Raw genomic sequence first — 17,880 nt, forward strand, 5'->3', positions numbered from 1 at the left:
TTCAAACAAAATTTAAAGCATGGCACATCAGAACAAAAACATTACAAAAAATTGGTTATAATTTTTGTTTATGTGGATAATTAGTTGGTATAATTATTGTTACAGTTTTGCAACCTGAATGCTTTAGTAAACTGTCGTTATTTGTAAGTGTTAAGTGAGTGGATAGAATCAGAGTGGTTGCCCATTGGCTCATATTTGTAAAATATATAGCAAAATGCAGGACTGGTTGCTAAGAAAGAAGGAAACGTAACCCTTCCAGGGCACACTATTGGTTATATGTTTCAATTAATTTTTCTATTTCAGTGCCCAGTGTATGACTTGGAACACAATGTGCAGTTCGAAGGTTCATGGTTAACAATGAAGACAAAGGGAGGAATTACTCTTAGGGTAAGTTTATTTCATTATCAGTACCCATTTTTAAAGTTTTTATTTCACTTCTTCAAGATCCATATTTATTTAATACATTTAAAATAATGAAAAAATTTTGAACAAATAATACTACATTTAAGTGTCAATGTATTATGGGTATAGCCAGAATTAGGTTTCTCACATTGGGCCAACCCTGAAAAAAAAATCCATATGTTTGATAAAGATTGTTAGGGGAAAATAGCACTGAAGTAAGAACTTACACTGTACAGTCACAGACACTTCTGCATTGTAATAATCCCACTGACTGTCAATGGGATCATTACAACCCAGAAGTGTATGTGACTGTACAGCACTTGCAACACAAAATGTCTGATGTCTTTATAGTGTGTTTCTGTGATAAGCAGTGTAAATAACTGATGTTAGTAGGAATGCACTTTCTTGGTGATAAGTAGGAGGGCTAGGAAGATCATGACCTAAAAAATTCTCCAAAAAATAACCAATGGAATGACTTTAAAATTATTGAAAAATGATCTAAAAATAATTTTTGATCTTGAAATGAAAGTATTTTTTTCATAAATTACTGGAGAGTAGTTGAATAATTCAATTGGTGGATTAAACTACCTCATTCTTTTTACTTTTATATAAAATATGCCACAAAGTTCTCTCTGTATGTATGTTCTTGAAGGTTTGCATAATTTTTTTTTGTACATGCAAAGTAATCTAACACAGTTATTTTTGGTGGTTTTTATTTGATTTTATCTGCGACTTTTCGTTCTGGTTTCCCAGAACTTTTTCAAGCTACACATGCAACAACACAATATGTGAGAGAAGATACACTCAAACTTCAGAGTGAGTCGAGCGAGACTGAATGCGTTGCAGAGCACGTGGAATCGGTGATTCCAGTGTTGAACATCCCACTATTTTAACCCTATGTTTATTGTACAGCAGCGAGAATGGCTAGGAGTACTTTGTGGTGTCTGCTAACAATTTTTTTAAAAAAATTGAGTGTGGTGACATAACCTGAATTCATCATTAACGAAAATGTGTGATGCTTTAAAAATCTCAAATTCGTTTATTTTGTTATTTTTCACATTCGTACTTACCTGTGGGGGTTATTCCTGAGTAAACAAAAAATGATCGATCAGACAATTCGATTTGCTTAGCACTAAAATGTAGTAGTAGATGTGCGTTTATGTTTTTTCTTGTGTAGAGGTTGTTATATGTTTGGGTGTATTGTGCAGTAGTTGTGCTGTGTAGTGTGTTTGAGTTTGTCTTGTGTAGTAGTTGTGGTGTCTAATGTGTTTGTGTTTATCTTATGTAGTAGTTGTGATGTGCTTGTATGTGGGTTTGTCTTGTGTAATAGCTGTGCTGTCTAGTGTGGTTGTGTTTATCTTGTGTAGTAGTTATGCTGTCTAATGTGTTTCTATTTGTCTTGTGTAGTATCGGTGGTGTGTATGTATGTGTCTTGTGTTGTAGTTGTGCTGTCTAGTATGTTTGTGTAGTAGTTGTGCTGTCTAATTTGTTTGTGTTTGTCTTGTGTAGTAGTTGTGGTGTGTTTGTGTTTATATTGTGTTATAGTTGTGTTGTGTTTGTGTGTGTCTTGTGTAGTAGTTGTGCTGTCTAATGTGTTTGTGTTTGTCTTGTGTAGTAGTTCCTCCATTCATATTGGGGGTTAGGCGTAGAGCTGACAACTCTGCACTGTAAAAAGCCATGTCAAGAATCAGCAATATAAGGCCATGGATGTTCCCAAGGTAAAATATTCCGGAGGTAAAATAGTCCCCCGTTCGGATCTCCGGGTGGGGACTACTTTGGGAGGTCCCTGGACTAAGGATAAGATCTACGTTAGGAATAAGGATATTAAATTAGGCACCTGGAATGTTCTGAGCCTTTACCGGCCTGGGGCATTTCAGTGTACAGTTAATGAGATAGTCAAGTATAAATTAGATGTAGTAGCTGTCCAGGAAGTTAGGTGGCCAGGAGAAGGGAATTGTAAAACTAAAAATTTTACTTTTTTCTATGGTGGTACTGAAAATCATAATTTTGGAACAGGCTTTTTCATAAATAATAGAATTATCTCAGCTCTTAAAACAGTAGAATTTATTAATGATAGGATATCATATGCAGTTTTACAGGGTAGGTGGTGTAAAATTATTTTAATAAACATACATGCACCAACGGAAGATAAAGATGATAATACTAAAGATGATTTTTATACAGAGTTAGAACAGGTCTTTGATAAATTTTCTCAGTATGATATGAAAATTCTGTTAGGTGATTGTAATGCACAGATTGGCAAAGAAGAGACATTTAAACCCACGATTGGTAAAGAAAGTCTTCATGAATTAAGTAATGATAATGGTATAAGATTGATTACTTTTGCAACCTCAAAGAATTTAATTGTGAAAAGTACCACTTTTAAACATAAAGATATCCATAAATATACCTGGTCTTCTCCAGATGGTAAAACTCATAATCAGATAGATCATATTCTCATTGATAAGAGAAGGCATACTAGTATAATTGACATTCGTACACATAGAGGTGCTGACTGTGCCAGTGACCATTATTTAGTAATTGCTAAATTAAGAGAAAGACTCTCAGTGATAAATCATAAGCAACAAAATCTAAAAGTTCTAAAATTTGATACAGGAAAGTTTACTGATGAAAGAATTAAGAAAGATTACCAAATTAAACTGTCAAATAGATTTGATATTTTGCAGGATTTAAATGATGATGAAAATATAAATGAAACAGACGAAAATAAGAATTGGGAGCACATACGTAATGCAATAGAATCAGCAGCTAAAGAAAGTATAGGATACCATAAACCAAGAAAAAGTAAGCCATGGTTTGATAATGAATGTCATAATCTAATAGAAATAAGAAATCAGGCTAGACTTAGGTGGTTAAATAACTCTGATTATACAAATCTAAACAATTATAATAGAATAAAGCGAGAAGTTAACCGCACGTTTAGAAGTAAAAAAAGAGATTACTTGAAAAGCAAAATTAACGAAATTGAAACAAACAGCAAAAATAAAAATATCCGAGATTTATATAAAGGTGTAAATGAGTTTAGAAAGGGGTGGCAACCTAAAGTAAACTTGATAAAAGATAAAGACTGTGATTTTCTAGCTGACCCAAGCGATATTCTAAATAGATGGAAGAACTACTTTAATGACCTTTTAAATGTTCATGTAGGAGATAAATCAGAAGTAAATGAAATGCACACAGCAGAACCTTTAGTTCCAGAACCTAACTTGACTGAAGTTAAAGATGCTATTAAAAGGCTAAAGAATAACAAAGCACCTGGCATTGATTTAATACCAGCTGAGTTAATTAAATATGGTGGAAATTCATTAATATGTCAAATTCATAAATTAATTTGTTTAATATGGAATAAAGAAGAAATCCCTCAACAGTGGAAAGAATCCATAATTGTTCCTGTGTTTAAAAAAGGTGATAAAATGAACTGCAATAATTACCGTGGAATTTCTCTACTCTCAACAACATATAAAATATTATCAATATAATCAAAATGTCCATCAGCTATTCATTGATTTCAAAAAAGCATATGATTCGGTCAAAAGAGATAAATTATATAATATATTAGTAGAGTTTGGAATACCTAAGAAGCTTGTTAGTATGATAAAAATATGCACCAGTGAAACAGAAAGTAAAATTCGTGTGGGTATTAATATGTCTGACAAATTTACAATTCATGATGGGTTAAAACAAGGAGATGCATTATCTCCATTGCTCTTTAATTTTGCCTTAGAATATGCTGTTAGGAAGGTAAACGAAACTAAAGAAGGACTAAAATTAAATGGTGTGACTCAGTTGTTAGCATATGCAGATGATGTAGACTTACTGGGGGATGATGTGAATACAATTAAGAATAATGCTGAAATATTTTTCAAAACTGCTAAAGAGATAGGTTTGGAAGTTAACAAAGAGAAAACTAAATATATGCTTACAGGCCGAAAACAAGTGTTAGGTAATAATCAAAATTTAATTATTGATAACAACTCGTTTGAACCAGTTTCCAAATTCAAATACTTAGGAGTAATATTAACAAATGAAAATTATATTAAAGAGGAAATAAAAAGTAGGCTTAATTCAGGAAATGCATGTTACTTCTCTCTTCATAAACTTTTGTCTTCTCGTTTAATATCTAAGAAACTAAAAGTTAAAATATACAAAACCGTAATTTTGCCTGTAGTATTATATGGGTGTGAAACTTGGTCCCTTACATTGAAAGAGGAACAAAAATTGAGAGTATTTGAAAATAGGATCCTTAGGAAAATCTTTGGACCTAAAAGGGATGAGGAGACAGGTGAGTGGAGAAGGTTACATAATTTAGAACTACATAATTTGTATTCATGTCCAGACATTATTAGAATAATTAAATCAAGAAGACTTAGGTGGGCAGGCCATGTGGCACGAATGGGAGAGGAAAGAGGAGTTTACAGGATTCTTGTTGGGAAACCTGATGGTAAGAGACCTGTAGGAAGGCCAAGACGAAGATGGAGGGACAACGTCGAGATGGACCTAAGGGAAATCGGTAGGGATGGAAAAGAGTATATAGATCTTGCTCAAGATAGGGACAGATGGAAGGCCTGTGTTGCTGCAGCCATGAACCTTCGGGTTTAAGAAGGCTAGAGAGTTAGTTAGTTAGTTAGTTAGTTAGCGAGAATGGCTGAAGCTTCTGTTCAGCACGGGGATTTACCCGAATGTTATTTTGGGCTTCATCCGAAGGAAAATGTTCTTCAAAGTCAAGCAAGTTGTTTTAAATTCATAGTCCTCCTTGCGGCAACAAGATCAAAGTAAACCAGGGCGTGAGGTGATTTGCTGTTAATGTGTGCACGAACTGTATCACGGGTGTTGAATGCTTTGCTGTTTGAGTTGAACGAGGAAACGGTTGTTTGTTGTTTGACGACGAAAGAATCTCTGTGGTATTAAAAGACAACACCGTGAGGAGAAACATGTTTATTATTTGGACTCGCGTACTTTCGACGTGGCCAAGGCCACGTCTTGTACGCTCGCATGCGTGATCTTCGGCCACTTTGTGGGCGTAATCATATTATAGATGGGGTAAAATGTCTGCATGTTGTATTGGATGAAGGGGAACAAGTGTATAACTTCACTAATTTTAAAAGTTTAGAAAGTAACTTTGTGTGTGTATGGGCTGTAATAAGGCACAAATATTCAAAGTATTATTGTCTATTTTCTTAATAATAAACTGAGTAAGTAATAAGAGTTTCAAGATTATTATCTGGATGTCTTGCATAAACGAATTCAATAGCAACCCTAAATTGGAAATGCAATATTTACGTCTTTTGTCATTTTCACATTTTTAAACGTAATTGGAAAATTATTGTCTTCCTTTATTTCCCTCAAATTCCTACCTTGCCTCTGTAATAAATTCTGATGCTCGTATTTTGAAATTCGAAAAGTCTAGCACAATTCCCTTACAGTAGTTTTCGGGGTGAAAATAAATTTTCTTAAGTTCCCTAGCAACGTGTTTCCATGGACAACAACAGGCACGGCAAGCTCTAAGGAATTGCATGTCATTATACCCACTAAACATTTAGTTGAAACAAGCACGATGTAGATATTTACGCATTGAGTATAACAATATATACGTAATTCTATCTGGGCTGAAACTCCTTATTATGTAGATGTCACCCTTGTTTCGGGCACCTTTTCAAAACCATGAGTTCATTCATCTGTGTTCTATTGATCTGTGAGAAATATAATGTATCTCGACAATTAAGAATTGAAGGAAACAATGTGTGCTGCAAAAAATGCCCGTGGCAACGGTTGCTAAGGATGTGAGAAAAGGGCATTTTCACCCTTAAGGAAGGGCCGATTGATCGATTTTTGAATTTTCTCGGCCTTTTGGGACGATTTCATGGGGGGTCGTAATCGGTCATTTTTCACCTCCGGGGCTTCCTTCATGGAGAACATTTATGTCAGTGAGTGAGTGGTGGGATTGGGGCTTTATATATATTGGATTCCTTCATGGAGAACATTTATGTCAGTGAGTGAGTGGTGGGATTGGGGCTTTATATATATTGGATGAGATGTGCTTAACTCAGTGGGGGAAGGGGGCCATACATTGAATCAAATGTGGAAGGATACCACCGTGCAAAACCACCTCCAGGGCTGAAGAAACTGACGAGAAAGGGGAAGGCTTATTGTTTCACCCACTGGCAGCATTGAAAGCTTTGTTTACTGTTCTGTGCAAAGAATGGGAAGGCTGATTATCAGCGAGAAATGAACAGACCAAGATTTGAATCCTGGTTCTGGTTTAGTGAAGTGATTCATAAATTGAAATCAGAGTAATAGCAACAGACAATGCACCTGATTGTATATATCACCAATAACAAATCATGCTTTTTTTTTTTTTTGCTGGTATAACTTGAAGTGCTTGTGTCTTACGGTAACGGATGTATTACGAACGAAGCAACCATGTTTTTCATAAATGTATTTCTTTCTAAACCAAAAACAATAATTTGTCATTAAATTCAAGAGGGGCCTATCGTTGTTTATTTTTCTTTTTGCGTGCTCGAAATATACACTTATGCTCTCATGTTTCGAAGATATTTCGCATTTATATTAAGTAATGACACATTTATTAAATAATATATGCACAGAAAGAACTTTTAAAATTTTATGTTTCAGGAGACAAAGAGAAGGATACCATACATTCCACTTGACATACATGCAGGTTTTGATGTGTTGTGCGGTTGGCAATACTGTGGATTTTCTCAGTGTCTGCGATGTAAGCAGCTCGGCGGTTGAGGAAAGACTGGCACGGAAGATTCTGAGCTCAGTTCTCGTGCGGATTGATACATAAAACATGCTGCAAAGTTAGCTCGACATGCAGCTTAGATTATTTTGCATGTTTCTGTATGTCATTTACCTCCTTTCAGAGTGGGCCCTGCATGATATAGTAGACGGTCAGCATCCGAAAATAGAGAAAGAAAAGGGAAGACCCCCTGAAAGATGCCCAACCTCCACCCTCATGCATTCAGTGTAAATTAGTTTATATATATATATATATATATATATATATATATATATATATATATTGTATAGTGACTGATTTTACTTTAAAACCACAGATTAAAGCAATAATAGTGACCAGCAAGAAATCCTCAAAATATGCTCACTCAAACAATTTTCAGTTTGCTGGAGGAGAAATAAATGTAACACGGTTGATCCATTACCAAATATTTTAGTTAAAATAATATCGTCCTTTTGCATTGACAATATTTTCGATTAAAGGCATACTTGCTACAAATACCATGCTAGGAAATTTAAATATGTGAGTTATTACTTACGTAAAATTTAGAAAATTTTGCACTTCCGCATTCTAAATTTCACTTAAGTAATTTTGAACCGCGTTTACCGCATCCATCATGAATATGTGAGTTATGTTAGCAAATGCATGTAAAATTCATGAAACAACAGGGAAGTAGCTAAAATAAACCTAAAAATGATACAAAATGCAATAAAAACAGCAAAAATACTGAGAAATAACCTAAAAGCGGAAAATGCAAAATGAAAACAATGTTTTCTGGTTCTAATTGAAGGGAGACAGACTACTATCAGGTTTAGCATTGTCTTCAAGGCCCAGAAAAAAATATGTTTTCTTCATTAACTTCCTAACCATAGTGATAAGGCCGTGTCCGAAAGGTGCAAGACCGTGCTTGAAGCGAGCATCCTCCGAGTATGGTCTTGGAGTGCGGTCTTCAAGTCGTGGACTGGAAGTGTTGTCTTTCGAATTGCACTTCGACTGGAGCGCCAAATACGATCAGGAGATAAAACTGAGTACTCGTTGTTTTCCTCGTCATTTAAACAACTTGTTTTTCACAATAGAAATCACATAGCATTTTCAAATGCTCGTACACATACATTTCCACACATTAGAAGAAATATAACCAACAACTTGCTGGCCAATAACGTATATCTATCTACCTGTGCTGCTCGCTTTCTACCTCCGTGATTTTAAACAAATGAACAACGAGTGTGGAAACCACATGACCTAGTCACCAACCATCTGTACTGCACGTTGTGTACTTGCGTCCTTCTGTTCTTGGCACTTTTGAACTGTACTAGGTGACGTCACTTCCACCAAGACCATACTTCAAGTCTGCACTTTGTACCTTTCGGACAGAGCCTAAGCCTCATGAGAGAAGAAAGGGCCAATTCCTTGGTCATGCATCAATCTGACTTTCACACACTCAATTATGTTCCATTGTGACGTGTGTTATCCGATCACCAGACTCCTGTGTTGTGTCTGTCTATTACTCCTCTCGCATCACTCCTGGTGTACTTTGCAACCTCAGTTTCTGCAAGTCGGAGCATTCCAGGAGATGGAGGAAACCGGATGTGAAGTACATCAGGAAGCAAACGTTCTGCACCCACATCCCTAACCATCTACAGTACTAGCTTCAGCAAAAATCACTATCCTCGTCAATCAGCTAGCGTGATGATGGAAGCTCTGAAATCACCACTAATGATGTTCCTGTCTATTTTCAGCAAGACAGATTCCCCCAAGGCTTCTACGTTGTGTTCGTTGTGCAAGGGGACGACACTGAATGCTCGGGAGTGTACCAGACTATCAGCACGGGCCGTAACAAAACGGTATCCTTCAGCATAGAGCACAACATAAGCTACGAGGACTATGTACTCGCTACTGCTGGTGCAATTGCCGTCTTCATCTTGTTTTATATCTTCTCAATTGTTATTTCTGTCATTTACATTATCAGGTATGTACAGGTTTATTATTTACTTATTTTTACGTTTAATTAATATTTACAGTTGAACGTCAATTTTTAGAGGTGCACATTTATGGTCAATAAGAGATCAAGATTTCAGTACAAAAACTGGGCTTTTTTCAGGATCGAAGTAGTATATAACATTTCATTTCATTTTAGTGTTAAAATGCTAAATAGAACTTTAAATTTGATTTGAAAGGTACACTTATTACACAAAATAAAGATTTCTCTTCTAATAGTACATTTATATAGTTGGAAGAGTATTAAGTTTATTCCTGTGAAAAGGAGTCCATTTTTGCTTCTCAAATATTTAGAGCAGAATTAGAAATTTTCCTTGATTTCCATAACTCTCAGGATAATTCAGATTTCAGGAATTATTGCGTCAGTAAATAAACTCTAAATTTCATGTTTAAGAGTATATTTTGCATTTTGTGACAAAACAGGGTATGAAAATGCACCTGGGACTGCTCATACCAAAGACGAGAATGCTAAACCATTACATGAATAGCGAGCAGTCTATATGCTTGTGCAAGCTTGTGCAAGAATGATGAGTTTCTATTGTTAGAATATTACATCAGTGAAAATTAATTGCTATGAGTAATTACAATGCACTGTTGCTTGTGAGACTACCGTAAAGGGGTTTTCTCTGTTTGTTCCAAATTCTCAGCAAAAATAAAATAAAGATATGATTTTATGATTCCAATGAAAACAGCAAACAAATGTCACAAGGGGAGGGGAGAGAGAGAGAAAGAGATAATCTCTCTCTCTCTCTCTCCTTTTTTTTTCTCTGAAAGCAAAGAGAGTTCTTTATTTGTGTTCCTATTTATAAAATTTGTTTTATTATACTCTTTATTTTAATATTTTGTGTAATTTCTCTTTGTAAGGAAACGAAAAAGTCCAGAAGAACAAGGTTTCTTTGATGAAGACCTTGACAGTTCGATTGCAACTCTTCCACCAAGGTCAAGTTACGCAGTTATCCATAGTAAGTACTATTCAATAAGAAGATGAAACAGTGCTCACCTCCATGGCAGACTTGTTAGCTCAGCTTGGTATATAATGCCCGGGGCCTCGAGTTTGAAAACTGGTCTGGGCATGGATGTTCTTTGTGAGTGTCGCTTCATCATGTCATTACCCATCATCATCGTTGCAATTAGCCAAAAATGTCCAAAAATGATGCCAAAAACAAAAAATCATGTCAAATGAAGATGAAACAGAAAGCAGTAGCTCAATCACAATAAAGAAAAGAACACTTTGGCATATTTTCCTTTTGGTAGTGTGGACAATGTTTTAGAAGAAAGTCAGTTTTGAAATAGGGTGACGAAAGAAGTACTGATGGAAAGAATTATACTTTATGTTTCGGCAGTATGCACTTTGACTTTTACAAAGCTCAAGTAATAGTTTGGATCTCACTGTACAGTCATTAGCCCATCTGAATAAAATATATTTAAAACACAACAAAAGTGCATTAGCACATTGAGACACATTTATTTCATTGACACCAGAGAACTAGTATGCGTTAGCTCAGTTTCCCAGTGGTAACAAGTTATAAAAGGTAGTTTTGATAGTAACACCCTGTACACATTGAATCACATGATGCATATGAGTTTATTAGGTATGTTAAAAAAAAGTAATATGTGCATTTATCTTCATGCCACAAACATTAAGATTCATGTCATTTTATCCCCAGAGCGCTGAAAGTTCTGTGTGCTTCTTTATCTTCATGCTGCTTCATGTGCTGATTTTAACACAGCTGACGCTATATCTATTTGCACATTACATGTTAGTGTGCATGAGACTTGAAGTTTTTATTGCATTATATTGTTTATCCTAATGAATTTTTACATGTACTTCAGGTCCTATGAGTGATGTTTCATCCATTGGAGTTCCATCCTTCAATAGATGTGATTCTGATTCATCCATTGATGAAACTGACATAGATGTCCTCGCAGATGCTAACTTGGAAAAGGATATTTTCAGGTAATTATTAGTAACATTTAGTCTAGAATAGGGAGCTTAATGCATTCTGGGAATGAAATGCACCTAAAATACTATAAGATGAACTCTCTCAGTTCAGTTTATAGTAAAATTTTGTCCAGCAGTGATATTTATAATGGCAAGTCAGTAAAATTATTTGCAGTGTATACTAACTAACTAACTCCCTAGCCTTCTTAAACCCTAAGGTTCATGGCTGCAGCAACACAGGCCTTCCATCTTTCCCTATCTTGAGCAAGTTCTATATACTCTTTCCCATCCCTACCGATTTCCCTTAGGTCCATCTCAACGTTGTCCCTCCATCTTCGTCTTGGCCTTCCTACAGGTCTCTTACCATCAGGTTTCCCAACAAGAAGCCTATAAACTCCTCTTTCCTCTCCCATTCGTGTCACATGGCCTGCCCACCTAAGTCTTCTTGATTTAATTATTCTAATAATATCTGGACATGAATACAAATTATGTAGTTCTAAATTATGTAACCTTCTCCACTCACCTGTCTCCTCATCCCTTTTAGGTCCAAAGATTTTCCTAAGGATCTTATTTTCAAATACTCTCAATTTATGTTAATCTTTCAATGTAAGGGACCAAGTTTCACATCCATATAATACTACAGGCAAAATTACTGTTTTGTGTATTTTAACTTTTAGTTTCTTAGATATTAAACGAGAAGACAAAAGTTTATGAAGAGAGAAGTAACATGCATTTCCTGAATTAAGCCTACTTTTTATTTCCTCTTTAATATAATTTTCATTTGTTAATATTACTCCTAAGTATTTGAATTTTGAAACTGGTTCAAATGAGTTGTTATCAATAATTAGATTTTGATTATTACCTAACACTTGGTTTCGGCCTGTAACCATATATTTAGTTTTCTCTTTGTTAACTTCCAAACCTATCTCTTTAGCAGTTTTGAAAAATATTTTAGCATTATTCTTAATTGTATTCATATCATCCCCCAGTAAGTCTACATCATCTGCATATGCTAACAACTGAGTCACACCATTTAATTTTAGTCCTTCTTTAGTTTCTTTTACCTTCCTTACAGCATATTCTAAGGCAAAATTAAAGAGCTATGGAGATAATGCATCTCCTTGTTTTAACCCATCATGAATTGTAAATTTGTCAGACATATTAATACCCACACGAATTTTACTTTCTGTTTCACTGGTGCATACTTTTATCATACTAACAAGCTTCTTAGGTATTCCAAACTCGACTAATATATTATATAATTTATCTCTTTTGACCGAATCATATGCTTTTTTGAAATCAATGAATAGCTGATGGACATTTTGATTATATTCCCACTTTTTTTCAAGTGTCTGTCTGATGTGAAAAATTTGATTTGTAGTTGATCTGTTACGTTTAAATCCACATTGATAATCACCTATAATTTCATTAGCATATGGGGTTAGTCTTGTTAATTAAAAGAATGTTAGATAATATTTTATATGTTGTTGAGTGTGTATACTGATATGTCTATATCTGCCCCATACCTACTATTAGTAACAAGGCTAGTCACTAAAGTAATGACCATTATGTAGTAAGTATGTAAGTTATTACAAATTTGATTTCTTTCTTTCTTCTTATTTTTTAGAATGAAGACCTTCCTGTATGTTTGTGACTTGGCTCGGAAAGACCCAAGAATCTTACGCAAGAAATCACAGTTATACGTTTGGAACCTTCTGACGATAGCAGTGTTCTACGCTCTTCCAGTCGTTCAGTTGGTAGTAACATACCAAAGGGTAAGTTCTCCTATAATGGTAAAACTAAGAGATAGGTGTTAAGTAATCGTGGTTGCATACTTTATTGATTATTTTGTTTTTACACTTAATAAAATGCAAACTTTTAAAAAAGAAATGCTGAGGTAATACGATTGGAATACAAATATGTTTCTTTCTTATTAGAGATGAAAAACTTTTCAAAATTAGGTATAGCCTCATCATCTTATAATTGAGGGGACCTGGGTTTGATACCCAGTGGAGGCACACATTGGTTCAAATCCCATTTTAAACTTTAGGCTCAGTCCCAATTAGCCTATCAATGCATAAATTGGACTTAAAACAAAAATTCAAAACCAGTTTATATGAATTATAATAACTGTAAGTTCATTATTAACAGGATTGCAAAATTTTGCACTAAATTCCAGACTACCTGTATTTATAGAAATATCTTATTGGTAAAAGTTACTAGCAATTTTACCAAAACTGTATATGTCTGTAGTGACCAATGCCAACTTTTATCCTTGTAACATTGTGATCTTGTTGTATGCGAACCTATGAATGTTTTAAACTTTACAACTGTGCAACTTAAATACTGTGATTATTGGTGAGAATCAGAAAGATTATCAACATTAATATTGATATTAGTTTTGATCATCAGCACATGTCTTGCCTAAGCCTATTTTATCTCTGCTTTTAACTAAGACTTCACTGTGTGTAAAAAGATTCATTTACCTTTTTGTGTAAAGTGATATGATTTCTGTTTTCTTTTCACAGGTTTTAAATAAAACTGGAAATCAGGATTTGTGCTACTATAACTTTCTTTGCGCTCATCCGTTGGGCTTGCTTAGTGACTTTAATCATGTCTTTTCAAACATTGGCTACGCCCTTCTTGGATTGTTATTCATCATCCTTACCTACCGAAGGGATCGTCTCCACAAGCAGGCTGTAGCATCCCAGGATAGTTTGGAAAGGGTAAGTTTTCTTGGTTTGTAATTGTAAAATGAAGATGATCATATATGAGAATTTTGCTGAAAAACTAGCCCCATGGGATAACATGTATTGCATGACAGCTTGCAGTTCCGCATCAGAAATGCTGCGGACTGTATGTGTGATATTGTCCTTCAGTTGCTGCAAGGTACAGGGGGAATTGTTTGCATACACCTTCCCTTTCAGGTTTGTCCAAAGGTAAAAATCGCATGTGGATAGGTCTGGAGACAGGTGGCCACAAGTCCTTGCTGATCAATCGGTCATCTGGAAACACTGCGCCCATCCACTCCATGGACAACACAGGTGTGGCACATGTTGGAAATGGCAGTACTCCTTTTTTGTAATCAGGTCAACTGTGCGTAGAATTCTTCGAATATTCTGAGGTATACAGTGGTGTTCACTGTTGTGGGAAAGAAGATAGGGCCAATAATGTGCTGGGCGGACACTGCACCACACCCCCACCTTCTGTGGATGCAGAGGTTGCTTGTGATAAAGACGAGGATTGTCTTGGGACCAGTATCTTGTATTCTGGGAGTTCATATACCCAGAGAGATGAAACCACACTTCATCACTCATAAACAAGAGAGAGGGGTCCAGATGACTGTCGGCCAGGTGGCTTTAATTCGTGCACTACAGTCACATGATACACCCACATGTGCAACTGGTGGAGCACACGTTGATATGTTCTGTCAGAGGCACCACCTTATATAATATACAACTTACATGAAATGTACATTTTGTATACTAATCGGAACAGGACTAGTTTTTCGTGCTGCACACTGTATTTTAGTTATGGTAAGAGGCTGGACCCCATATAATGTGACGTACAAAATAGCCTAAGTGCTGACACCACAATTTCTCATTCAATCACAGTGGCGTCTCGTGGCCTCAAATTTGGCCGGGGCTTATTTTTTAAAGAATTTAAAATATAATGACAATTCACATGAATTACAAAAAAAGGTATTTTTTTCTTCTAGACTACAAAACTGGACTTACTTTTTTGAAAGAATTTAAAATGTAATGACAAATTACATGAATTACAAAAAAACGGGTATTTATCTTCTTCTAAACTACAAAACTGGACTTATTTTTTTAAAGAATTTAAAAAAAAATGACAATTCACATGATTACAAAAGAAACAGGTATTGTTGTGAAACATGCCTTTCTACGAACGTTGACTCCTGTTCTTCTGCTCAGCAAATTTTGTTATTACTTTTTCGTTGAAGCCCTCTATTTTGAAATGTATTCTATCTCTATTGTAAGCAAGTGCCAAGGCATTTGGTCTGTCTTGTCCCATTGCATTTATTAAGCAGGTTTTAATATGCTTCAATGTGCTGACACATCGTTCAGATTCAGCTGTTGCCACTGGAGTTATTATATGTTTGTCAATTTTACTGTTTCTGAAAAGGTACCCTCTAAATAATTTTAAATAAAAAATGAATGCAATCTACTGATAGAGTTTATGTTTTTCAACTCTTCACTACAATAAAGAACACGAAGTTCCCTTTAGTTTTCCCTCTTCTATGAAGGGATAATAAATCTGGGAAGATGCCTCTCTTTAAAGATTGTTCTCTTTCATTATGTCCTCATAGAGCAAGTTCATGTCGACCACAGAATTTTAAGCTATCGATAATTCTATTTAATATATGCCTATTTTTCCAGACAAATTCATTGTGTCTTGTAATTGACAGCCTATGTCCTTCATCAATTTGTGTTCGAACATCAACCCTGCCAAACTCACTCAAACATAGCAAATGAAAGCCACCAAAACACTACAGAAAAACACATGAGATCGAACGCGACACAACGGAGCTAACCCCGAATCAGCACTCAAATCCATTGCACTCTTCCCTCCTCTCTCTGCTAGCATGTGACCTTCACTGTAGCGTAGGTGGGTGTAGGCCACGCCTTCCTTTGCGACGTGCCCCGGAAAACGATAATTGACATCAATGCCGCTAGGAGCGCTGTTGTATCCATTGCAACAGAGGATGAATTTACGTGGATAAAAATCGCCTTTTAAAAGACTGTGTGATAGTTATGCCTTATGGTGATTGATAATTACGTGAATACGTCCATTTTTCCCAAGGGACGAGACCAATCAATCAAATTGTCTTTTTCCGGATTGTTTTGGGAGAACACAAACTTCATTTACTTGTAACAACAGTAATGTAAGTAGTTAAATGCAAGCAATACAAGAAGAATAATTGTGAATGTTTTTTCTTCATTCAGATGTATGGAATTCCACAACATTTTGGGTTGTTTTATGCGATGGGCACTGCGCTTATGATGGAAGGAATCCTAAGTGGGTGCTATCATGTTTGTCCGAATCATTCCAATTTTCAGTTTGGTACGTATGCTCTTATATGTAATTTTTCATGTAAATCAATTCTGCTTGAAATGAATTACTGAAATGCCATTTTTTTTTTAGCTGTTTGAGATGTATTTTTAGACCAAGAATGTAGTATGTTTCAAATGAACGAAAATATGTAAATTATATTACCAAGTTCAGAAAATAAAATTACATGCATTATAATCTGTTCATATTTGGTTACACCGGGTGGAAACTTCCAGCTGAAATACACTTTGAAGGTTAGGGTTGGGCTGATGTGAAGTGCTTACTGTTACTCACTGGTGCTGGGTGTGTCCACAAGATTTTGTTGTTCTGTGAAACTTCTGTAAGCCTTATGGATGGTAGCTGACGAATGTTTATGTATACTGTAGCATGCTGGGCCAACCACCATCTTATTTTGTCCAATGTTGCCAGGCATGAGAAAGTTAGAGGGTCAGCAAGGGTTGAATTGCAGAGATGTGGTAAGAGAGAGACAAAGTTTCAAAGGAGAATGCAGGGATTGCCTCTCTCTTACCATGTCTCCACATTCCAACCCTAGCTGACTTTCTAACTTCCTCGTGCCTGGCAACATTGGGCATAACAAGCTGACAGTTGGCCAACATACCTACGATACAACAAATTTTGTTTTGTGCCAAATAACAAAATTTTGTTGCTAAACATGCAGAGCAGTTTCCTCTTGTGCTGACATTCTCCTCCTTTTTCAGATACAAGTTTCATGTATGTGATATCCGTGCTTCTGATGCTGAAGATCTATCAGACAAGGCATCCAGATATTAACGCCAATGCATACGCAACATTTGGAGTTCTGGCAGCTGTCATATTCATTGGGTTAATTGGAGTGCTGGAGGGATCTTTGTATTTTTATATTGTATTCTCGGTTGTTCATGTATTAACATGTATCGCTCTTAGTGCTCAAATATACTACATGGGTCGCTGGAATCTAGGTAAGCTGTTAGAAACCATTATTTTATAGCTATGCTGTTTACATTAAAAAAGTTTTGATGCTGATGTATTGATATTAGAAAGCATAATTTAAATTTATTCCCAGGTAACCCACAGGGTCCCTGCAAAATACTTTGTGGCACTTCTGCATAGTTCAAGTGTCTGGACAGTTTAGCAAAATGCCTAATTTTAATTAATTTTGCACCAGCATTGTGTGGCAGAAGTGAATTTCATAAATAATAACTATTTTAATATTGCAATTGAGTGGCTCAGGAGTGAAACTTGATAACCCACAAAAGTATGAAACCGAGAAGAACGTAAGTGCAAATTCGTCCATTACAGCTTACGGGTTACCCAGATGTGCCCCTGAGTTTCTGACAGTCAACAGATACTGAAGGAACTTTATTTACTATCGTGCAGCAACTGGATACTGTGCAGCAACTGCTTCAATTTTAACTCAATTTTGAACTGAGTGGGGGTTATCAAGTTTTACTCCCGAACTGCTCTATTATCCCTTGAGTATTTACTTGAAAATATGTTAATGCAAAACTGTGATATTTGAGTATGATATAGTTTCAATAGAATAAATACTTACATGTATTAGTATTTGTAAATATTCAGAAGACTTCTACATACTTCAACCATGAGTGGAAATTGATAAGAACATTTGTATCAGAATTATGCTTATAAAATTGTTTAAATAAACTTGTAATATTGACTTTTGCAT

At 35.5% G+C, this 17,880-nt stretch overlaps 1 protein-coding gene across 1 annotated transcript in view; it reads left to right on the top strand.

Moving 5' to 3' along the window:
- Positions 1–17,880, top strand: part of LOC145986739 (SID1 transmembrane family member 1-like) — a 42,427-nt gene that overhangs the window by 11,943 nt on the left and 12,604 nt on the right. The window contains exons 5-12 of the mRNA XM_083121096.1: positions 304–387; positions 8,920–9,149; positions 10,043–10,140; positions 11,012–11,135; positions 12,748–12,895; positions 13,649–13,846; positions 16,091–16,208; positions 16,916–17,155. Of these exons, the coding sequence (XP_082977222.1) occupies positions 304–387; positions 8,920–9,149; positions 10,043–10,140; positions 11,012–11,135; positions 12,748–12,895; positions 13,649–13,846; positions 16,091–16,208; positions 16,916–17,155 (1,240 nt within the window). The remainder of the gene's footprint in view (positions 1–303; positions 388–8,919; positions 9,150–10,042; positions 10,141–11,011; positions 11,136–12,747; positions 12,896–13,648; positions 13,847–16,090; positions 16,209–16,915; positions 17,156–17,880) is intronic.

Source organism: Lepisma saccharinum, chromosome 4 (assembly GCF_977018435.1).
Source record: "Lepisma saccharinum chromosome 4, izLepSacc3.1, whole genome shotgun sequence".
Classification (NCBI taxonomy): domain Eukaryota; kingdom Metazoa; phylum Arthropoda; class Insecta; order Zygentoma; family Lepismatidae; genus Lepisma; species Lepisma saccharinum.